Here is a 19320-nt window from a genome sequence, read left to right on the forward strand (position 1 = left end):
TTGTAAGTTAAGAATGTTAATAATTTAACAGCTAAAGAACTGTAGGACATTTTTTATTTCTTCAGCTAGAGAAAAAGCTACATGGCATGTGAAAAAGTTTGGAATTTGCCTTTATATATACTTAGATAAGGTGTTTTAAAAAGATGGAATAAAAACTTAAGTGTTACAGAAGGATGCTTGAACAGAAGAGCATCTTGATGCTGTACTTTGTAGACAACACTTCTAGCATAGCATGATTTACGAACAATTAATTCTAACTTTCATAGGAAGTATTTGTTTTGTTGGACCTGCTGAAAAGATAACTGCATTTGTTTTTTAAAAATCTAATGATATCTTAGTTGAAAACTGCTCTAAAGGTCCTCTTATTTTACATCAGAGAAGGTGCTGAAATGTTTCTGCACATAATATAAGAGGAACATGTTAATTCAGAAATTATTTGATCTCGAAGGCCATTACTTTGTTCCATTATGATAATCCTAGGTTAAAGGTTTAAGCACAAAGTTTTATTAAGTGTTTATGTGAGGTACCAAGTTCATGCAAATTAAGCAATTTCCAACATTTCTGTTTTACCATATGTATGTTAAAGCATGATCTGCATGGTCGACATCTGCATACCTATTTAAACAATGAACAAAACTTTAGCATATGTAATTGCTTCATCAAGATTCAAGACAAGTAATTAAGTAAAAAAAAATAAAATAAAAAAGAACTCTGCTCGGTCTGTTAGCATTAGAGAGGAAAAAAAAGCTTAATAGCAACAATCTTACTTTTATCAGTACGGTTATGCTGGTAGAGAGAGCAAAACATAACTTGTTACTGAGCCACACTCAGTTGAAAGTGAAGGTCTTTTAGTATTTCTGATCTAGTAGATTAGAATACTAAAAAAATTAATAGTCTTAATACCAGGCTTTTTAAAAGTAGTTATTGTAAGTCTTAGTAATTGTAGTAAAACTACATTTTGATAATTTTTGGCTTTGTTCTTGACTCTTAGACTTCATATGTTAATGGCGATATCCAGCTAGTCTTTGCTTTCAATCAAAACTGTTTTTAATATAGATACTTAGCCAATATGTGCAGCAAGTACATTTTGAAGATTATACAAAAGCTTTTGCAGTATTGGGAAGTTAAATTAAGTGCAAAGGAAATGTAATGGTGGGTCATGTGAAGAATGTGGTTTCTCTGAATTCTCAATGACTACTCTTCAGCTCAGAAGATTTTGGCTATACATTTTATAATTTATGTTTTTAAACAACCACTAAATATTTGTTAAACACTTTTCCTAGCTCAAGCAATAATTGTATTAGATATACTGGGGCACATAAAAGAACTACCAAGTACTACTTCTCACACATATTCTATAAAGGTTTTCAAAAGTAAATGTTGGTTGTGCTCATATGGCAAAGCAAGAATCTCCTAGACAGTTGTGAGAAGGTTTGATTTACAAGAGAAAAAGGAAAATGGGAAAAAACAAAATTTCGATGTCGCATATATATAGAAAATACATAATCTATTTATCCTTCAGACATTGACAAATTAACATAGTTTACTCTTTGGAAGTTTTAACTTTATCATCAGTGTTAAATTACATATTTTTAAAGGTGCAGAACAATTGGAAGGATAACGAATTATGTGTGGTTCAAAACCTTTATAAATTTACATGACATTTACAGCTTAGTGAGAAATGTAATGAATTTGTAGAAATTCTTTTCTGTCAAATTGAATTATCGAAAGTCAAAGACTAATGGGATTAGATTTCTTTTAGAAAGAATGTCCAATAAAATAGAACTGATTAATTCCAAATAACTCTACTGAATACACAGACTAAGTCTCATGAAAGAAAAGAAAGCTAAGTTGGACAGGCGCTACAATAATAATTTGCTTAATTTAAATTAAATAAATGGAGTTTGAAACAACAAAATGAACACTTTTTTTTCACTGTAAAAATCCATTTTCCCTATTGCTTTGCTTTTATAAACTGAAACATTATCAAAATATTACAACTATGGTGGACATAAAAAATATTTAGAACAACCTTTATTTTAAAACGAAAAGAAATAGAAAATCTACCCCCTTAAGTCTTCACTTAGCATTGGAGAAAAACGAAAAAGACCCTTTCACAACTCAGCTCAGGGTTGGCAAGCTCTGCAAAGTGTCACTCAGTAAATAATTTTAGATGGGCTCTGTTCTAAGGACTTTATTCTTCTCTGTAGCACAAAAGCTGCATCAGGCAATGCAGAGGTCATAGGTACAGTTGTGTTCCAATACAACTTAGTTTATGTTCACTGAAATTTCAATTTCCTATAATTTTCATGTGTCACAAAGTATGACACTTGCTTTGTTTTTTTTTCATACACATTAAAAAATGGAAAAACCATTTTTAGCTCACAGGCCTTAGAAATCCAGATTATGCTGGATTTGCCCTGGCCTAAATACTGGGACCCAGGTGGTCCTGTGGTATTTTCAAAATGCAGAATAGTTAATGGGGAGGAGAAGGAAAGGTCAGGAATTTTCGATTTTGATACTGGAACAGACATAACCTACATATTTATCTTGAATGCCACCAATAGACCAAAGTGATTCTAACATATTTAGTCTACTTAAGTTTTGCGTTTGATTTGCAAAATGACTTTTTTTGAGGTTTAACATTATGAATGAATCTTATTCCAAGGGTACCTACTCAGGGACCTATCCATACTTGGTATTTGTTCTAGAAAGTATGGAAACACTTCAAAACCTTCAATGTTAATTGTAGAGGGATTTTTAGTTGAAAAGTCTTTATGATTATTCACTATGTCATCTATCTCATATATGAGATATGGATTCTTTGAATATGTTTAAATCTCTCCTGATTCAATGTATACATGTTTGTCTCAAACACCAGTAATATTTGTATTTGGTCATTATGTGATTAAAACATTACTGTGCTCCTGCAGAACTTTATCCTGGCATGGCTAAGTTATTGTTTTAGCAGTTTTTACATTAAATACAGATCATATTGATTAAGTAGTTCTAGTAGTGACTAACATTTATCCTTAGAATTAACCGGATTAACCCAATCTTCCTTGAACAATCTATTTTTACTTAGGCATTAACAGTTCAAGTGTCTCAGGGACAATGACTCATAATTGGATAATCATCTAGTTATTTCCTGTTAACTGCTGAGAATGCCTTACTCAGGATGCTGAGTAGGCTTGGTAGTAACAAAAAGAGACCCACTTACATCCTCGGAATAGGAAACAGATTAGTCTCCCCTGCAGTGCTGCTGCTTCCTTCACTGTCCACGCTATACCCACTGCCAAAGCTGCTGCCCGAGGAGCCGGTGGACACAGAGCTTTCTGCAGGCCGGTGATTGGGAGGCTTTGCTGCATGGTGTGGGAAGATTCAACACCACAGTTAATAAACGAAGCTGACATTGATCTACAAATGCATAATTATACATCTTCTTAATTTTCACGTAGAAAGAAACAGCTACTGAAGAATTCTACATTTTCAACCTGCCGTTTCATTTCCTTTACTGATAACACACAGCGGTAACAATACATTATTTTACTGTTTTTACTGGACGTCAAAGAAAAACAATCACCTTTAGGAAAAGAATATCTAATTTTTAGACCGAGTTAAATAGTATGTAACTATTTTACTATTATTATTTTTGTGGTTTCGTTGTACAGTATTGCAATAGTGATATGGTAAATAAATAAGAATTTTGCCTATTTCATGAAGAAAAGAGTTTAGAAAGACTTTGGTAGATAGAAATGGCAGTATAAAAAATTGCTTAATATTTTTCATATTACTAGATAATAATCTGTTTTTCTCCTTAGAAACAAAGATGCAAAATAGAATTTTAAGAAGTTACTGAAAAGTCTGTGTTTGTATGTGCCTCTGTCTACTATCTCCAGCAAGTTTTAAAAATTTAAGATACCTGTTTCCCTTCAGGCATTTCCTAGTTTATCATTAAGACTTGTTTCAAAAATTTCCTAAGTTTGACATTTGAATATAAAAATCCATATTACCATAGAGATGTTACAAATTTGTACAATAAATTATGCAGTTAGTACTAATATTGTTGGCAGATATGAGAAGAAATTTTGATGCAAACAGAAGGAAGATAAGGCAAGTGTTTCCTTTATTTTGCTGGGGAGAATTTTCTCTACTAAGTTTTTGAAATTGTTGATATTTGTCTTCTGCCAGGGAGAGAGAACTTTTTGGTCACACTGGTCTGGTTTTGAATTACATCTACTCTTCAGCAATTCTAAGTTGCTTTTCTCATTTGAAAACAGTGGAGTCAGTAATGCCTACCTCATAAAATTATGATTATGTGGAGTGGGATACATAGGAGTCAGTAACTTACTTTTCTTCCTCCTGTGATATTATATGCCAAATCCCCACTCTTCTCAAGGGCTTTGCCGTCAATGGCTGTTTCTTATTGTCTTTGAACTTAAATAGTCTCTGACAATGGATTTACCTCTATTCTCTTGTAAATCTAGATGTGTTCTAACCTACAAATCTACTTAGAGTCTTTCTTCTTCATAAATGCATCCCTACTCCATCAGGAGTTATTAGCCAGTTGGATAAATTTACACTACTGGGTAAATAGTTGATAATCATTTTATGATCCTAAGATATCTACATATTTCTTACGAATATGTATAAACACACAACAATTCTTAATCTGGTTGAATTTTATCAATATAATAACCAAATGAAGTGAAACACGTAAACGTTGTGTGGGAAACCATTTGAGGACAGGAAATTCACCATCAGGGTAGCTAGGATCAAGTCTTGCAAAGGATTTAACTTTTCCCCCATTTCTTCACTTTCCATTTCAGCAATAGCAGATCCTCTAAAGCCACAGAGAATTTTTGTACCTATTCCAGGGGCAGTATGATCCCTTCCCCAGAATAGGAAAATAAGAAATAATATTTTAATAATAAGTCAATTGTATATCAGATGTGTTTTAGTTAGAAATGGCTATTTAGAAAAAGGTGTTCCTAACTTACAGACATCTGATATGCAATTGACTAACTGAATTGAACGCTCTCAAACAGCCAGTCACCAATGAATTGCTAGTCGCCCATAGGACTACCTTTGTGGAAACAAAACAGTTATGTTTCTTGAATATTTTCTTTAACTTATGTAGAAGAAATCGAGATGATGTATTTAGTGTTAAAGAAGACTTCTTTCTTACTTTCTTTTTTTTTTTTTTTTTTTTAAAGACGGGGTTTCACCATGTTGGTCAGGCTGGTCTTGAATTCCCGACCTCAGGTGATCCGTCCACCTTGGCCTCCAAAGTGCTTGGATTACAGGCATGAGCCACCACGCCCGGCCCTAAAGAAGACTTCTTAAAAGAATAATTTAAAAAATGTAAAGGTAATATTAGTAGGATATAAAATTATAGACATATATAAAGTAGATTAAAATGCATAATCTACATAATGAGTCAGATCAGACAATTGATTATAAACAAAAGAAAGACGTCATACTTTTTGACTGGCATTATATAATCGAATTCATAGTTGTTAGTATGACATTGAATAGAAGACATTAATTCCATCGATTGGAAAATCACAATTTACTATTTTTAAAGATAAACCTTAATTAACAAACACTAATATTTAATCAATTTATATTTACTAAATTAAAATAATTTTCATTTAAGAGCAGCCTCACAATGAACAAAAATAGCTACACTATAAAAAGTCTTATTATTTACATTTGAAAATAGTCCATCCTTTCTTTTGTCAATTTTGGTTTTACCTGATGCAATTTTTAGTTCTATTCCTCTTCTGGAAAAGTTGAGAAATGTGCACAGAATATAAAATAGCTTAACAAGAAGAAAGAAACAAAGCTAGAAATAAATTTAGAAAGGATGTTTTTTTCCCATCTTGCCTATCTCTTTGAATAGAAATCTTATTTGGAAAGCCTGTGCAAGTGTTGTCATTATTTGAAATGCAAACAAATAACATTTTATAAGAAACACTATAAAAGGAAAACAAATCCAGAGAACATATACCTATAATAGAACCAGTCTAGTATCTCTGCAAAACAAGATTACATCTAAGGTTCTGTCTATGACAATTTTAGGCATTTAGAAGTTAGGTGAATAATTCAAATGGATCTAGATTGTTGGAGTTATCATAACAAAACATCTGGTGCTGGGTTAAATTCTGTATTCTTAGCCTGGTATCTATGTGTAGTCCAGAGACATATAGCCTGACATTTGGTTAGTTTATGAAAAATGAATTAACTTAAAACACACAACAGATCTTTTCTTCTTACTAGGCTATATCTACATGTCATAAAATGTGATAAAATAAGAAGTTTTGATAAGCTGGTTTTAAGAATCCATATTTTAATAGATCTTTTCCAGATATTTGAAACATGTATTTTACTCATTTCTTGCTCTTGAAACAGACCTCAAAAAAGAAAGCATCAATTCTTCTAAATTGAGCTAAATCTGCATAAAAGCAAACTTTTTAACAAATGAAGTGTTTTTGGGATTCTATTATCTGAGGCTGGAGCTTAGGTAATCTCAAGACATCTAATAATTTCAACCAAATTCTTTAGTTTCCCTCTCAAAAGAGTTTTTTATTGGTCTGCTCCTTTCCAAATATATCTTGCATGATTCTCCTTCAAACACTTCACATGGAAGTCCTCTCAGACCATTCACTCTGGCTCCCTTTGGTTTGGCTTTTTCTTTCCAACTTTATTAAGCCCTCCTTTATGCCATCACTTTCATGTATCTAAATTAAAGTTATCTGCAAAGGCCTAGCTCAGAAATCACCTGCTTCATGCATTTTCCCTCATTCTCCCATTCAGAAGGGACCTCTCCTAAATCTGGACTCTTGTAGCACACAATCTTGTCATTATTGGAAGCAGAGCCTATGTTTTCACCTTGGTAAGCTCCTTAAAAACTGGTCCTGGAACTTGTTTGAATAATATTTAATGAATAAATAATAATAGTAAATTGATAATTCTTTAATCAAACAATCAAAACATCTGAGTGATTTAATAGATAATTTCACTTTTTAAAATCAAGTTTTTTGTTTTATACAAATAATAAATTTCTCACCCAGCAGGCTTGATAGGGAAGGTTTTTTTTTTTTTTTCCCATTTTCTTTGCCAAAGAAACTTTAGGGAGTCATATATATATATAAACATATATAGGCTTTTAAAACCAGAGATAACTTTAATCTGTAATGAAAAATGGTGATCATTCATACTGTTTAGAAAAAGGTGATTTTTTAAAACCCCAATCTCCCAAAACACTGGTTTAACTGAAGTAAATATTTAATGACAACACACTAAACATTGGAAATTATAGACTTGTGAATTTCAAAAAAAAGTTCATAATAGATCACAAATATTACATATATATATATTTAAAATGAAAACAACAAGAGAAAATAATATGTATAGTAACGTTCTGTGGGAGCCAGCACTGTTACGGACTCTAGAACTTGTTCTGATCCCACATGTTGGTATGTAGATAGTCAGAGTGCTCTGGGTTATATTTAAGTATAATATCTCTCTGCCTATGTTGTTGAAGGAAAATTATTATAACACTAAAACAAAGTATAATCTTCCATAATTTTATAATTTCAAAATCAACAATTTAGAAATATTCTACTTTGGCTTAATTCTTGCAACTCTTTTAATTAGAGTTTCAGAAACCATGGACCTACTATGTGTGAATGTATTATGCACTTGTGTATTATACATGAAAAAAGTTTATATAAACATTGAGAGGCTTTTCTTAATAAAAAGATACATCTTTGGAGTCTTTTTTTTATGAATTATGGTTTTGCGTCTAGTTTATTTTTGAAATCCTAAGTATATTATCAAGTACCAACTACAGAAAGAGTGGATGCTATAAATATATGGTAGAATCAGCTCATTCATAGAAAGGGTCCTGTGCCCTAAAAGAATAAATCTTAGAATGTTGAATCATTTTTTAACTCAGTTATTGAGTGGGCACTTCAGGTACACAAATGCTACCTTCTGTGACACACACAAATCAAACGGTTTTATTCTTTGACCTCTTCACTTTCTTTGGCTGTTAATGGTTAGACATCATTGTGTTTTATTACTCCACTGTGGCTAACCTTAATTAAACCGGTATTGTCTCTTTGACTGCACATCTGTCTTCAATTAGTTTGCTCTGTTGGCTTTTTCTTCCTCTACTATACAGTATTTAAATATGGCACGTTATCACTATACCTACCACATGGTGGCAGCACTTTGCTCTGAGAGCAAGGATCAAATTGCAGACTCGACTTTAACTACTTTTATATCACATCCAGTTGTCTGAAATTTAAAAGTCAAGGTGTTTGCCTCTCTCACTAAATTCCAAAAATTATTCCAAAAATGCTTGAAATGTATATAGGTTGCTGTCTATGATGTTCTATTATTGGTTAGGTTGCTGGCTATGATGTTCTATTACTGGTTTTATATCTTTGGTCCAGCACAGAACTATTTCCAAATATTCTTATGTATTATACAGGTAGCTTGTACTTTCCCAAATTACTTGGTTAATACAGTAGTAAGTATCTTCATACATACGGTCTTTAAAATTTTAAGATTAACTGAACCAATCAATAATTTTGTTTATTCAAGTTGTTTAATTATGGAACAGAAATAATTACCTAGCTGTTTCAGAAATCATGTATTTAGGGAATTTTTCCTCCCTTTAGCTAGCTTTAATTTAGCTAGTATTTACTCAAGGGACCTTTCACCTCTCTCTCTTTCTTTTTTCTCTGCCCATCCCTCTTTCCTTTCCTTCCTTCCCACCTCCTCTCTCTGTCATCTACCTGTTGTTATTGCTGTTGTTGTTTTTGTTTATTTTTACGAAAGGGATTTTGCAGTTTTATCTCAATAAAAAAATTTTTTTGAATGTGGGTCTTAAAATTTCAGGTTTTAAGTGCCATTTTGACCAGCTATTATTGGTATGTTTTCCCTTGAACTATATACAGTCACATTTTCTGTATGTTTTTATTACAGTTTAGGGATTCCAATTTAAGAAGAGATATTACATATTAAAAGTAATTCAGAAGTTTAATTTTCTTTCTAAATCGACTTCAGCATAATTATTATCGATCTGGGAAAATCTAAAGCAAGCGGGACACAAGAAAAATGGCCTAGGTAGTCGCAATATAGCTATTTGTAGGAGTTTTCACACACCACCAAATTACAAGTTTTAGCAAATACGGGTATTAAAACTCTGATATCTGTATCAGTCATTTGTAAGTTGTTAAGTATGGAAGTCGAAGGAAGGATGCAATTGAAAATTTCATTTTTAAACGACAAATTATTAAATGACTAGTCATTACAGGTATATTTTATATATACATGTAAATATATACCTACTATAAAGGTATCACAAATCATGGGCAATGAAATGTTGCAGTATTTTTCCTAATAAAAATAAAAATACTTCCCTTAAGATGTTTCATATTCGTATAGTAGCTTCTTTTAGAGAAGATGGAGACATGTTGCCTCCATTTTTTGTGTTCAAGAAAGATGGTAAAGCTTTTATGTTCACAGTTTTCTCTCTCCATACACACTGGCCTTGTGACTGAATTCTTAAAGACATTTTAATTAACAATTTGATTTGTTTATAATGATTCATTATCTGACTTTATAGATAATAATATCAGATAATAAGACCATTGATCACTTCAGGAAACAGAAGTAATAGTACAAGGCAATGTAACAAATGAAAGTGAAGTTAGCTTAACTAATAACACGGTATAGAGGAACTTTTTTCTTACAAAAAAATACATATCGGTTCAGCATACTATAACCCTTGCATTTAAAAGGCAATGACAATGTTGCCTTTTCAGTAGGTCTTCCTTTTTTTTTTTTGAGATGTTTTTAGTTCACAAGTGATTTTGGAAGAAGCCACTTAAAATATAGTTCAAGTGAGAATCAAAATTGTATAGTAAATAATGAAAGACAGTTAGACTAAGACATTATCATATATGAAAATTAAGAAAGTAAATTCATTTTGTCTTAAATAAGTTTAGGCTGTAATTCCAACTATGTTCAAATAAATAGAATGAACAAAGAATGCATTCAGTGCCAAATTCTGGTTTGGTGCTAAAAAATGCAAATACAATAATGATCTTTATCTTTCAACGATTAATAGCATGGGAGATCATATGTGAAAGAAAAAACATTCATTTTTTAGCTACATCAATTTTTCATGGGCAATTTTTAATTTTTTAATTTTCCTTTTATTCTCTTTTGAAACCGAAGCATTTTCTCTCTTGCTGTTTGCTTGTATTACGCTTGCATTAGGCTGTCAGACAGGTATTTCCAGCTGACAACTGGAGAATTAAAAAGCCAAGCAGGGATAAAGACTACTGTAAAACATGCAGGTTTGTTTGAGTAAAAAGTCATTCTAAAAATAGTCATTTTGAAAAGCGTTCTTACATAATCCTGAAAATGTGAGAACTTACATCACGACTGCTTAGATAACAGGAATGCTGTCCTTAAATGGAATCCGAACATTTTGAAAATTCATTAAATTCTGCCCAAATGCAAAAGGTTGAGCACTTTTCCAGTTCGTTTTCATATTATTCCAATTTGGTCAATGGCCATGAAGTAAAGAGGAAGTTTGGACAATTATTTGACAGATCCATGTCTGATCTCATGAGACCCAATCTCTCTAGTTAATGTCATTAATCTTTCTCCAAATAGATCCCTAAAAAATACTTTCAGTTTACCTATAGATGGGCTACATTGCAGTGGATTGTACAGATTGTGAGAGAACTAGAGGCAGAACAAATAAATTATAATTAATTCTATTTTTCAGATATTTTTAAACATGATGATGTTTGGTTGCACATAAATGTAAATCAATGACTGATTGCATTATTTTTTTCTAGACAGAGTCTTGCTCTGTTGCCAGGCTGGAGTGAAGTGGCTGATCTCAGTTCACTGTAACCTCTGCCTCCTGGGTTCAAGTGATTCTCCTGCCTCAGCCTCCTGAGTGACTGGGATTACAGGCGCGCACCACCACACCCAGCTAATTTTTGTGTTTTTAGTAGAGACGGGGTTTCACCATATTGGACAGGATGATCTCAATCTCTTGACCTTGTGATCCACCCGCCTTGGCCTCCCAAAGTGCTGGGATTACAGGTGTGAGCCACCGCACCCGGCCGATTGCATTTTTCTTTTTCCATCTCAGTTGAAGACAGACAAAACTCACACTTTTCTTACTCTTTATAATGTTTTCCATATACCTTTAAATTCAATAAATATTACTAGCATGAGAGATTCATGAGTACAGTAATTTTTGTCTATTTTGTTTGCTGTAGCATCACCAACACCTTGAAGAGTTTCCCTGATACAATTTGCGCTAAAAATATCAGTAAATGTATATAAAAATGACCTAATAAAAGTGATTCAGATAATACTTTTCATAAATGATAAACACATATTTGCAAATATCCTTCTAGCATTAAATATTTTGAAACTCACCAAATTATGTATTTGAAATTAAGGATCAAGTATTCGGTAAGAAGCTTTCCATTTTTCCTCGAATTTGAATCTTCAGTTTTTCTATTGCTATGTCAATACAATTAATTTCCGCTATATAGGATCAGTAATGTAGATAATGGAAGAAAAATCAATTGATAATTCATAAACAACTGTTTTTCCATCAATGTTACCTTCACGGTAAGGACAAAAAGTTTTATTCTACCTTTATAACACTTCTGTCACTCTAGTTTAGCGTGGAAGCAGCTTGATTAAGGCTGATAGGCAACTTACCAGACAAATTTCTAAAGGAAAAAGTAATAATTATGGACATATAAATGTAATTTAATCTATATCATTCCCAATAAAACAAAAAATTGCTATATCAATTTAAAATGTCATTTGTCAATCTTAATGATTATAAATTAAAATCAAATGAGAAAAGAAAGAAGGGGTTCTGAAATAGGAGGATATAAAAGATATAGAAAATTTACAGACAAATCTGATAAACATGTTTTGGAAGAAGCCCTTAGTTATTCAGTCTTTGACTATTGTAAAAATTACGATGGTATATAAGTCTAAGTCAGTGGCTCTGAAATATTTTTAAGCTTAAATATATTTAAATAATTTAATTTATAATAAGTTATAAATTATAACCTAATACACTTAAATATTTAAGTGGGACAATCAGCTTAAATATTTTGGTCTTATCTTAGAACTTATTTAATAATCCAAAGAACTTTGTTTTATGTAGGTTATATCTACTGATATTTAACATATTCAAAATAAAACATTAAAACAAAAACTCAACAAGCACATATTCCTTTAGTCATCAAAGCAACGATATCATGACACCTTATGTAGCTGCTGGGAAACTTCACTGTACACTTGAGAAAAAAATGAGAGTGAAAAGGCAAATAACATGTTAATCGTAAGAATATTTTGACCTTTAAGAACCCTAAAAGGGTTTCTGGGACACACCCCATTCCCCATCAGGAATCAGTGGACACACTCTGAGAATTACTGGTCAAGACCCACAGTAATGGAAATGAAGTACTGTGAAAAATGAGTCTTTGACAGTCATTTTAGACAATTACATATGTCAATACCATTTTATTATGCTATTTAAATTTTGCGTTCTGTCTGTACTGAAAAATATCGAGTTGTCAGCTTTTTTGAACAGATTTGTTATTGATATTGGTATTCATATTACTGGTCTCTAAGCTTCTTAAAAACTTGTTTCATTCAGAACTTCACAACTCTAGAAATATATGGCATGAATTAAAAATATATTGTATCATAAAAATTTGCTTGTCTTTTCTATCTTTGGTTAAAAACAAAACAAAACAAAACAAAACAAGAAAATACTATTTTATAGTGCACAGAAACGTAGAGTAAATAATGACAACTGGCAGGCATAAAATAATGCATTCTTCCCTAAAGAGGTTTTCTGTACATAAAGACTCTTTAATATTTTTGTACATTAATAGTTGGAAGGAAGCAAAAGGGTGATTAAATAGTTACTGACTTTATTAAATGTCACTGGCAATAAGAATGCTTTAAAACAAAAACTACATAATAGATCTATATAGAAAGACATTTGAATTGGGTAGTTGTAAAAATACTTTTTCTGTATCTCTCTATATTCCAAGTTCTTTTTATAAAAAGAATCAGATAAAAATACAGTGTGATCTATAGAACTTGAAATACAGAGTTTCGAATTTGAAATATTTTAGTGAAGAGAAGTGAATTTTGCTGTGTTCTTTTAAAGAACAATATGGTAGAGATTGTATTTCACTATCTTATACATTTAAAAATAGAAACCTGTGATCCTAACTTTTACCAAACATTTCTTCTGAAAATTTATCTGCCTTGATTTGTGATATTGGGTTGATGCAACAGTGACTGGGGGTTTTGCTATTACTTTCAATGATAAAAACCACAATTACTTTTTGCACCAACTTAATATTATTTTGATTAATCTGTTCAAATTATAAATTAATTGTATTTTTCAGTATCTAAAACACATTAAAATATTAAATGATGGTTATATCATTCTTATTCACACATCTACCAAACTCAACACCCGAATCAAAATTTTATATTTCTAATATAATTTGGTTTCATTTGAGAATTCATGTGTTGTCTTTTTAGTGATTCATTACACATTAACATGTACAGCACAGCAATAAAAATAAAAAAGAGTATTTTCATAGTCTCCTTCAGTATACATGGAGATTCCTTAATCTTACCCCATACCCACATTTTTCCCCCAGATCATCTTATACAATGGAGAATGAGTGAAATATTATGGTTTACATAATGTATGTAATACATGTGGATGAAAAGTGGAAAAATAATCAAGCATTTCATGGATAGATATCAGGATTTGGGGATTATTATTAAGTAGTCAAATAGTGTCTTTGGCATTCCTCCACCTCTCCTTGGGCAATAGTTCCCCGGTTCCATGATCCTATCCAAGTGAGACACTTGCCTGCCCCATGCTCTTATTGTACCCTGACTGCCCCCCACTGTGTTTCCATCAGCATTTACTTGCCTGTCTTATTTCCACAGGTCCTGCTCCCTGGTGGTAATTTGATAAACTAACTTTTTCAAAATACTTTGCATTATAAAAACTAGGCTTCATGGATATGATTGTTAAAAACATATAATAAATAATATTTAACAAACCTTGGTACGTTAAAATTTAGGCCTTTCTCTTAGATCATGTATTAATAGTCCCATCCTCATTATTTTGGCCCATAGCTAGATTGTATCACTAAGGCATAACAATGTTGAAGCCAAGTTGCCAGTTGGTCTTACTATTCATATCAGGTGAAATGAACATATAAATTTCCATTGTGGACCAGACCAAAGTATGTGGATGGCTCGGTGCAGATCCATGCCTACTACTGGAAAAGAACAGAAGTACCCATTGATGGTAGGTCATAAATTCATCTTTAGGAATGAAGGTCCATAAACAAGAGATAGTGCGATATGGTCAGAGTTCCACATTTACTGTCTGATTTTGTATGTATAGCAGAGGTATTTCTAGCAATAAATTTAAATGACTATAGAAATACCTGAAAATGCATAGTCAATCATCCCAAGAAAATGTGGAATCTCTCAAAACCAAAACTTTGGAAAAGCATTTTGATCTTCACAGGCAACAAAATGAAATCCTCATCACCAGGGAAATAGGTATAGAATTCTGAAAGCTGAAATTGTCCAAATTGATTATCTTAGATTTTGTTGGATGTTTAGTTTGAATTTTCTTTTTAAACTGCTCAAGGTTTTTAAAAAACTTTTTTGCACAAACACATGGAAATGAGGAATGTAAAATTTGTTTTTATTGATGTTGTACATACATTGTTAAAGAAGACGTCACCTCCAAATGAAATTATGGTTTCTCTTACACTTTTTCCCTTTATTTTTCTCATGGGCCTGTCCTTTACGGAAACAGGGAAGGCTAAATTCCTTCTGACCGGAAGTGATCATTGGCTTCTGGTCAAAAGAAAATGGGATGCTGATTATCTACTATCATTTGTAACCAACAATTCCCTCCACTCCCAGTGCCCACCCGCTCCCGAACCAATCCACCCACTACCACTTGTCCAGGGCAGCAGCTCCCACAGAGTGATGGCTTAGTAAGAGTTCACCAAGGTAACACATGGATATGAAACTCTTCTTTGACAGGTGCCGCAAATGAGCTTTATTGAAAGTGGAGTTTCCAGCAGTGGTCTATGGAAGTAGCTTCAGGCTTTTTTCCTACAATTCGGCCACACCAAGGAACTCGGAATCCTATTTCCTTGCATGACTTATCTAATGACTTATCTTCTCACCTAATCGCTCCAACCTGTCCCAATAGCTTTTGTTTTATTCACCAGGGTAGAGGGATGTTTCTACTCATCGTGTATTACCAATTTCTAAACTCATACTCAAACAGTATCAAACAAAAATAGCTCAGGATTTTCAAACTGTACTCAAATTTAATATATTGGATTTTGACTAAATAAATCTTCAATATTTTAGGAATGCTTCAATTTGTTTTTGTTTTGATACAATTTTCAAACAACCAAACAAACAAATAAAAAACATTCTGAAATGGCAAGATTTGCATTCAACTAAACTAACCAGCATGGGAAAAACAACGACGACGATGACAACCAAAAACCTCTCCAGAGGTTTTTAACTACGGAGAGTTGTTTAGGCATCAGGATGGCCTGGCACAATCTGTCTAATCTTTCCCATCAGGTTTCTTAGCATGCAACTAAACACCAGAGGGAAAGAAAAAAATTCCTTTAGGCTCACTCCATAATTCTTGTTTGACCCATATTTTATGCTAGTTCAAGCAGAAATCTGCTAAGAAGCTTGCAAAAAAAATCTTTGAAAAGCTCTTTAGGGACAACTTTGTCCCTCTTGATAGAAATGCCTACAGATGGAGGCACAGCCTTTTCTAAGGGAGCCACAAACACTGCCTAATGCCTCACTGGGCTTGCACAGTGGGAAGATTTTCTTTTGTTGGGTTAAATCAACAACCTTTAGAAAGAAGGACCATGAAAGTAGAGAGTATAAATTGTATTCTGCCATCATTTCTAGCTACCTCTACTCATTTGTAAGAATTTGAGAGATAAGTCATAAATAAGTAAATGACTGTTCTTTTTAAAATTATGAGTTAGATTTTAAAGAAGACAATGCAGATTCAAAAAATATAACTCTTGAAGTCACAAGACAATGTTACATTTGTCAGTTCTGAACATTTCTAGCTGTGTGTTCTTAGATCAGCCAGCCTACCCCTCTGACTCTCTTGATTGCTCACTCATAAAAAAACAGGGATAAGAATATTGAAATGACTACCTTATCCACTTAATGTGATAAAATGAGAAACGAATGACAGAACACGCTGTACAACATGAAGAACTATTCAAATGCGGAGTATTATTTTCAGAATGCAGATGGGATTATAGGAACTCCATTTTGAGGTTTGAAATGGGACATTTTTATCCAAACACTTACAAGTATTACTAATACTTCTGCAGTTAGTGAACAGGAACATGCAGATTCTTTTTATATGTTTGTATGTCTGCCCAGTTTTTCTCACCACACTTTAAACAAATTACATTGTATTTTATATAAATTTAACACTATATTATGTTTCCTATGAAGTGTCTGGAAATATACATGGATCAATTATCTTGGTACATTTATAGTAGCAGAAAAATTATAGAAAACAAGGCTTTTTATTTATCCCCTATTAGAACAAAATTAAACATGAAAGCATGCTATGTTATCTAGTTTTCCTTTCGATAATGATTTTAATGAAGAGTGACTTTTAATTCAATCACAAGACTAAATGTTTGAGAATATCTATTAGAACACTATTTTTTAAAAAGGGATTAAAAACAATTTAATACAAATTTTAAGGACTACATCTAGGAAGAAAATCATATAAAATGTTACACAGAAACAGTTAAGTCACAATAATTTTAAAAAGGTGTAAAATAAGGGAAGTGTTTAATTACTGTGACATTTATAAGAGAGTATTTCAAGTAAGAATGTGAATTACATGAAGAAATCAATGGAATTTATTTGATGAAAGAAAAGGTGAGAGGTGGAATTTTAAAAATAAAAGTTTTAGTAAGGCTAACAGGAAAAAAGAAATCATGCTTTGGTGATAAACTGGGCTGCGTAAACACATATTAAAAATTATCCTAATGTTTAAGCTGATTGTTGTCTTAATTACCTAATTTAACAAATACCTCTGTGGTTTATCTCTGTATTGCTACATACATCTTACATTGCCACCACATATATAATTAATTGGGAGAAGGACATAAGAAATATTAATTTCATGAGAATAAAAAGAATGCAATAGGAAAATATAAGGCTTGATTTTAATTTTGTGGCAAATATAGAATCACAAAATCAAATATTTTAGGGCTGAGAAGTACTTACGGAGGCAAATACTACTATCCCGTTTTTTAAAAAACATGACTTTTGTAAGTGTGCATTACATTTGATGATAATTTTATAATCACTTCTAGTTTCATTCCTTGTCACTGGCAGTGGCACTCTTTCTTGGGGGAAATTCTACCAATGTTGGGGTCAGGTTACAGATGGATGTAAATTTGCTTTCCTTTCTGAACACAGCTATGAGATCAAGGTTAACTACTTTTCCAAAGCAAGAGCTCATGGAATTTACCTCCCTCTAACCAGGAACCTGAGGAGACTGCAAAGTAGATCAGACGTGGGAGAGAGAAACAGAAAAGTGTTGCCTATTGTAGCCCAATCCCATTATTTATTTACATTTTAATATAATCTCTGATGATTTTATTTTGTAACAATTTTCCATCTATCTTATAGTGTTTCCAAGATGGAATTTGTCTTGCTCTCAAATGTCCAACCATTACATCTGTCACTAGCAATGGAACAGTAACTAGAATCTACTGTAACGAAATCAAATGAGAAAACAAAACTGACACATTCATTTTAAGCTGCATCATATAACAATGGCTCAGAACCCAGTAGTTTATGAATGAAATAAAGAGACTTTATTTATTACACAGGCACTTGGAGATTCACATGCCCAACACATCTGATACACTTAACAACTATGGAAACACGAGTGGAAAATGTCTGTTTGTAGGATCAAGAGAGAACTTTCACCATGTAAAGGTAAATGAGTGCATTAACAATTTTTCCTCTACTTTCCTCTAAGAATTTCAAAATCCACTAAATTTTTAAAAGTTACACTTGAAATAATATGCAACAAAAACTGATCCACATTCCAACTGGTAGGCTAACTTGAACTGTGAGCAATTTAAACTTTTATCACAATGAAACATATTTATACTCATGCTTGAACAGATTAGGTTAGTAGCATGCATTCCATTCTGCAATATGAATATTGTTAATCTATTTCCCAACAAAAGTCGAAAGATGCCCAGTGCATAGAAAAATACAAATATCACTGTAGTCAATATATTACGGGACTGATCTTGGGACTTACATGGTGATGATGAAGTCCTGAAATGCCATGCCCACAAAAGCACATTAAAAAGTGGATAAACATATTTTATCAGACAACCTCTAAAAGTTAAAGATGAGAGCTTTAAATTTGGGGAATGTTCTTGCTGTGTGCTTTGAACAGGGCCTTTCTGCTCACCTCCTTCTGGCTTGACTGGTCCATCAGACATCACCTTCCTGAGGGCTAGCTGGCTTTGGTCTTGGTTGCCATTGGCTGGTGGAGGCAGATTATCAGACTGAGTTCTTTGAATGGGGAGGACTCCTGCTATGCTGTGTCTGTGCTGCTTCCTGGCATGATTAGACTGACCGCTTTTATGTGCTGCTGTGGCAGTGTGGGTGAAATGGAAACCCAGAGTATGTATCCTCAGATGGAACCAGCTTAAATGTTATTCATGCAAACAGAAGTGCGCTTTTGCTCTATTTAAATAAGTTGTGTTTTCAAATGCCAAAATGACACCACATGCACAGCACTAAAGGGGGTTAAAACTGGCTGTTTCTTTGGAAATGATGGCTAGGGAAATGGAGAGAACAATGTTCTGTCTCCATTGCCTGGCTAATGCCTTTTAGAAGCAACAGGGCACCTGCATTTGTGAAATATTTGCACTTATTAAGCTTTTATATAACTATATCAATGGACTACATTTTCACAAATGAAGTAAAAATACAGCAGTTAAGATAGGTGAATTGTCACACTTTGATTGACTTACAGCTACCAGACATAGCATATCTGGATTTCCAATGGTTAGAAAAAAAAAACAAACAAACTGTAAAATCTGTCATCACATACAAAGTGTGCTCCAGCGGAATGGACTG

General features: G+C 32.6%; 1 protein-coding gene across 7 annotated transcripts in view; it reads right to left on the reverse strand.

Moving 5' to 3' along the window:
- Positions 1-19320, reverse strand: part of PCLO (piccolo presynaptic cytomatrix protein) — a 412268-nt gene that overhangs the window by 48996 nt on the left and 343952 nt on the right. For 4 of the 7 annotated variants that reach the window (XM_074379337.1, XM_074379336.1, XM_074379334.1 and 1 more), the window contains 2 exons: positions 18647-18829; positions 3221-3362 (listed from right to left, as the gene is read on the reverse strand). In XM_074379337.1, coding sequence (XP_074235438.1) covers positions 3221-3362; positions 18647-18829 — 325 coding nt within the window. The remainder of the gene's footprint in view (positions 1-3220; positions 3363-18646; positions 18830-19320) is intronic. The other 3 variants (XM_074379335.1, XM_074379333.1, XM_039473004.2) reach the window with 3 other exon arrangements.

The sequence above is a fragment of the Saimiri boliviensis genome, chromosome 10 (assembly GCF_048565385.1).
Source record: "Saimiri boliviensis isolate mSaiBol1 chromosome 10, mSaiBol1.pri, whole genome shotgun sequence".
Taxonomy (NCBI): domain Eukaryota; kingdom Metazoa; phylum Chordata; class Mammalia; order Primates; family Cebidae; genus Saimiri; species Saimiri boliviensis.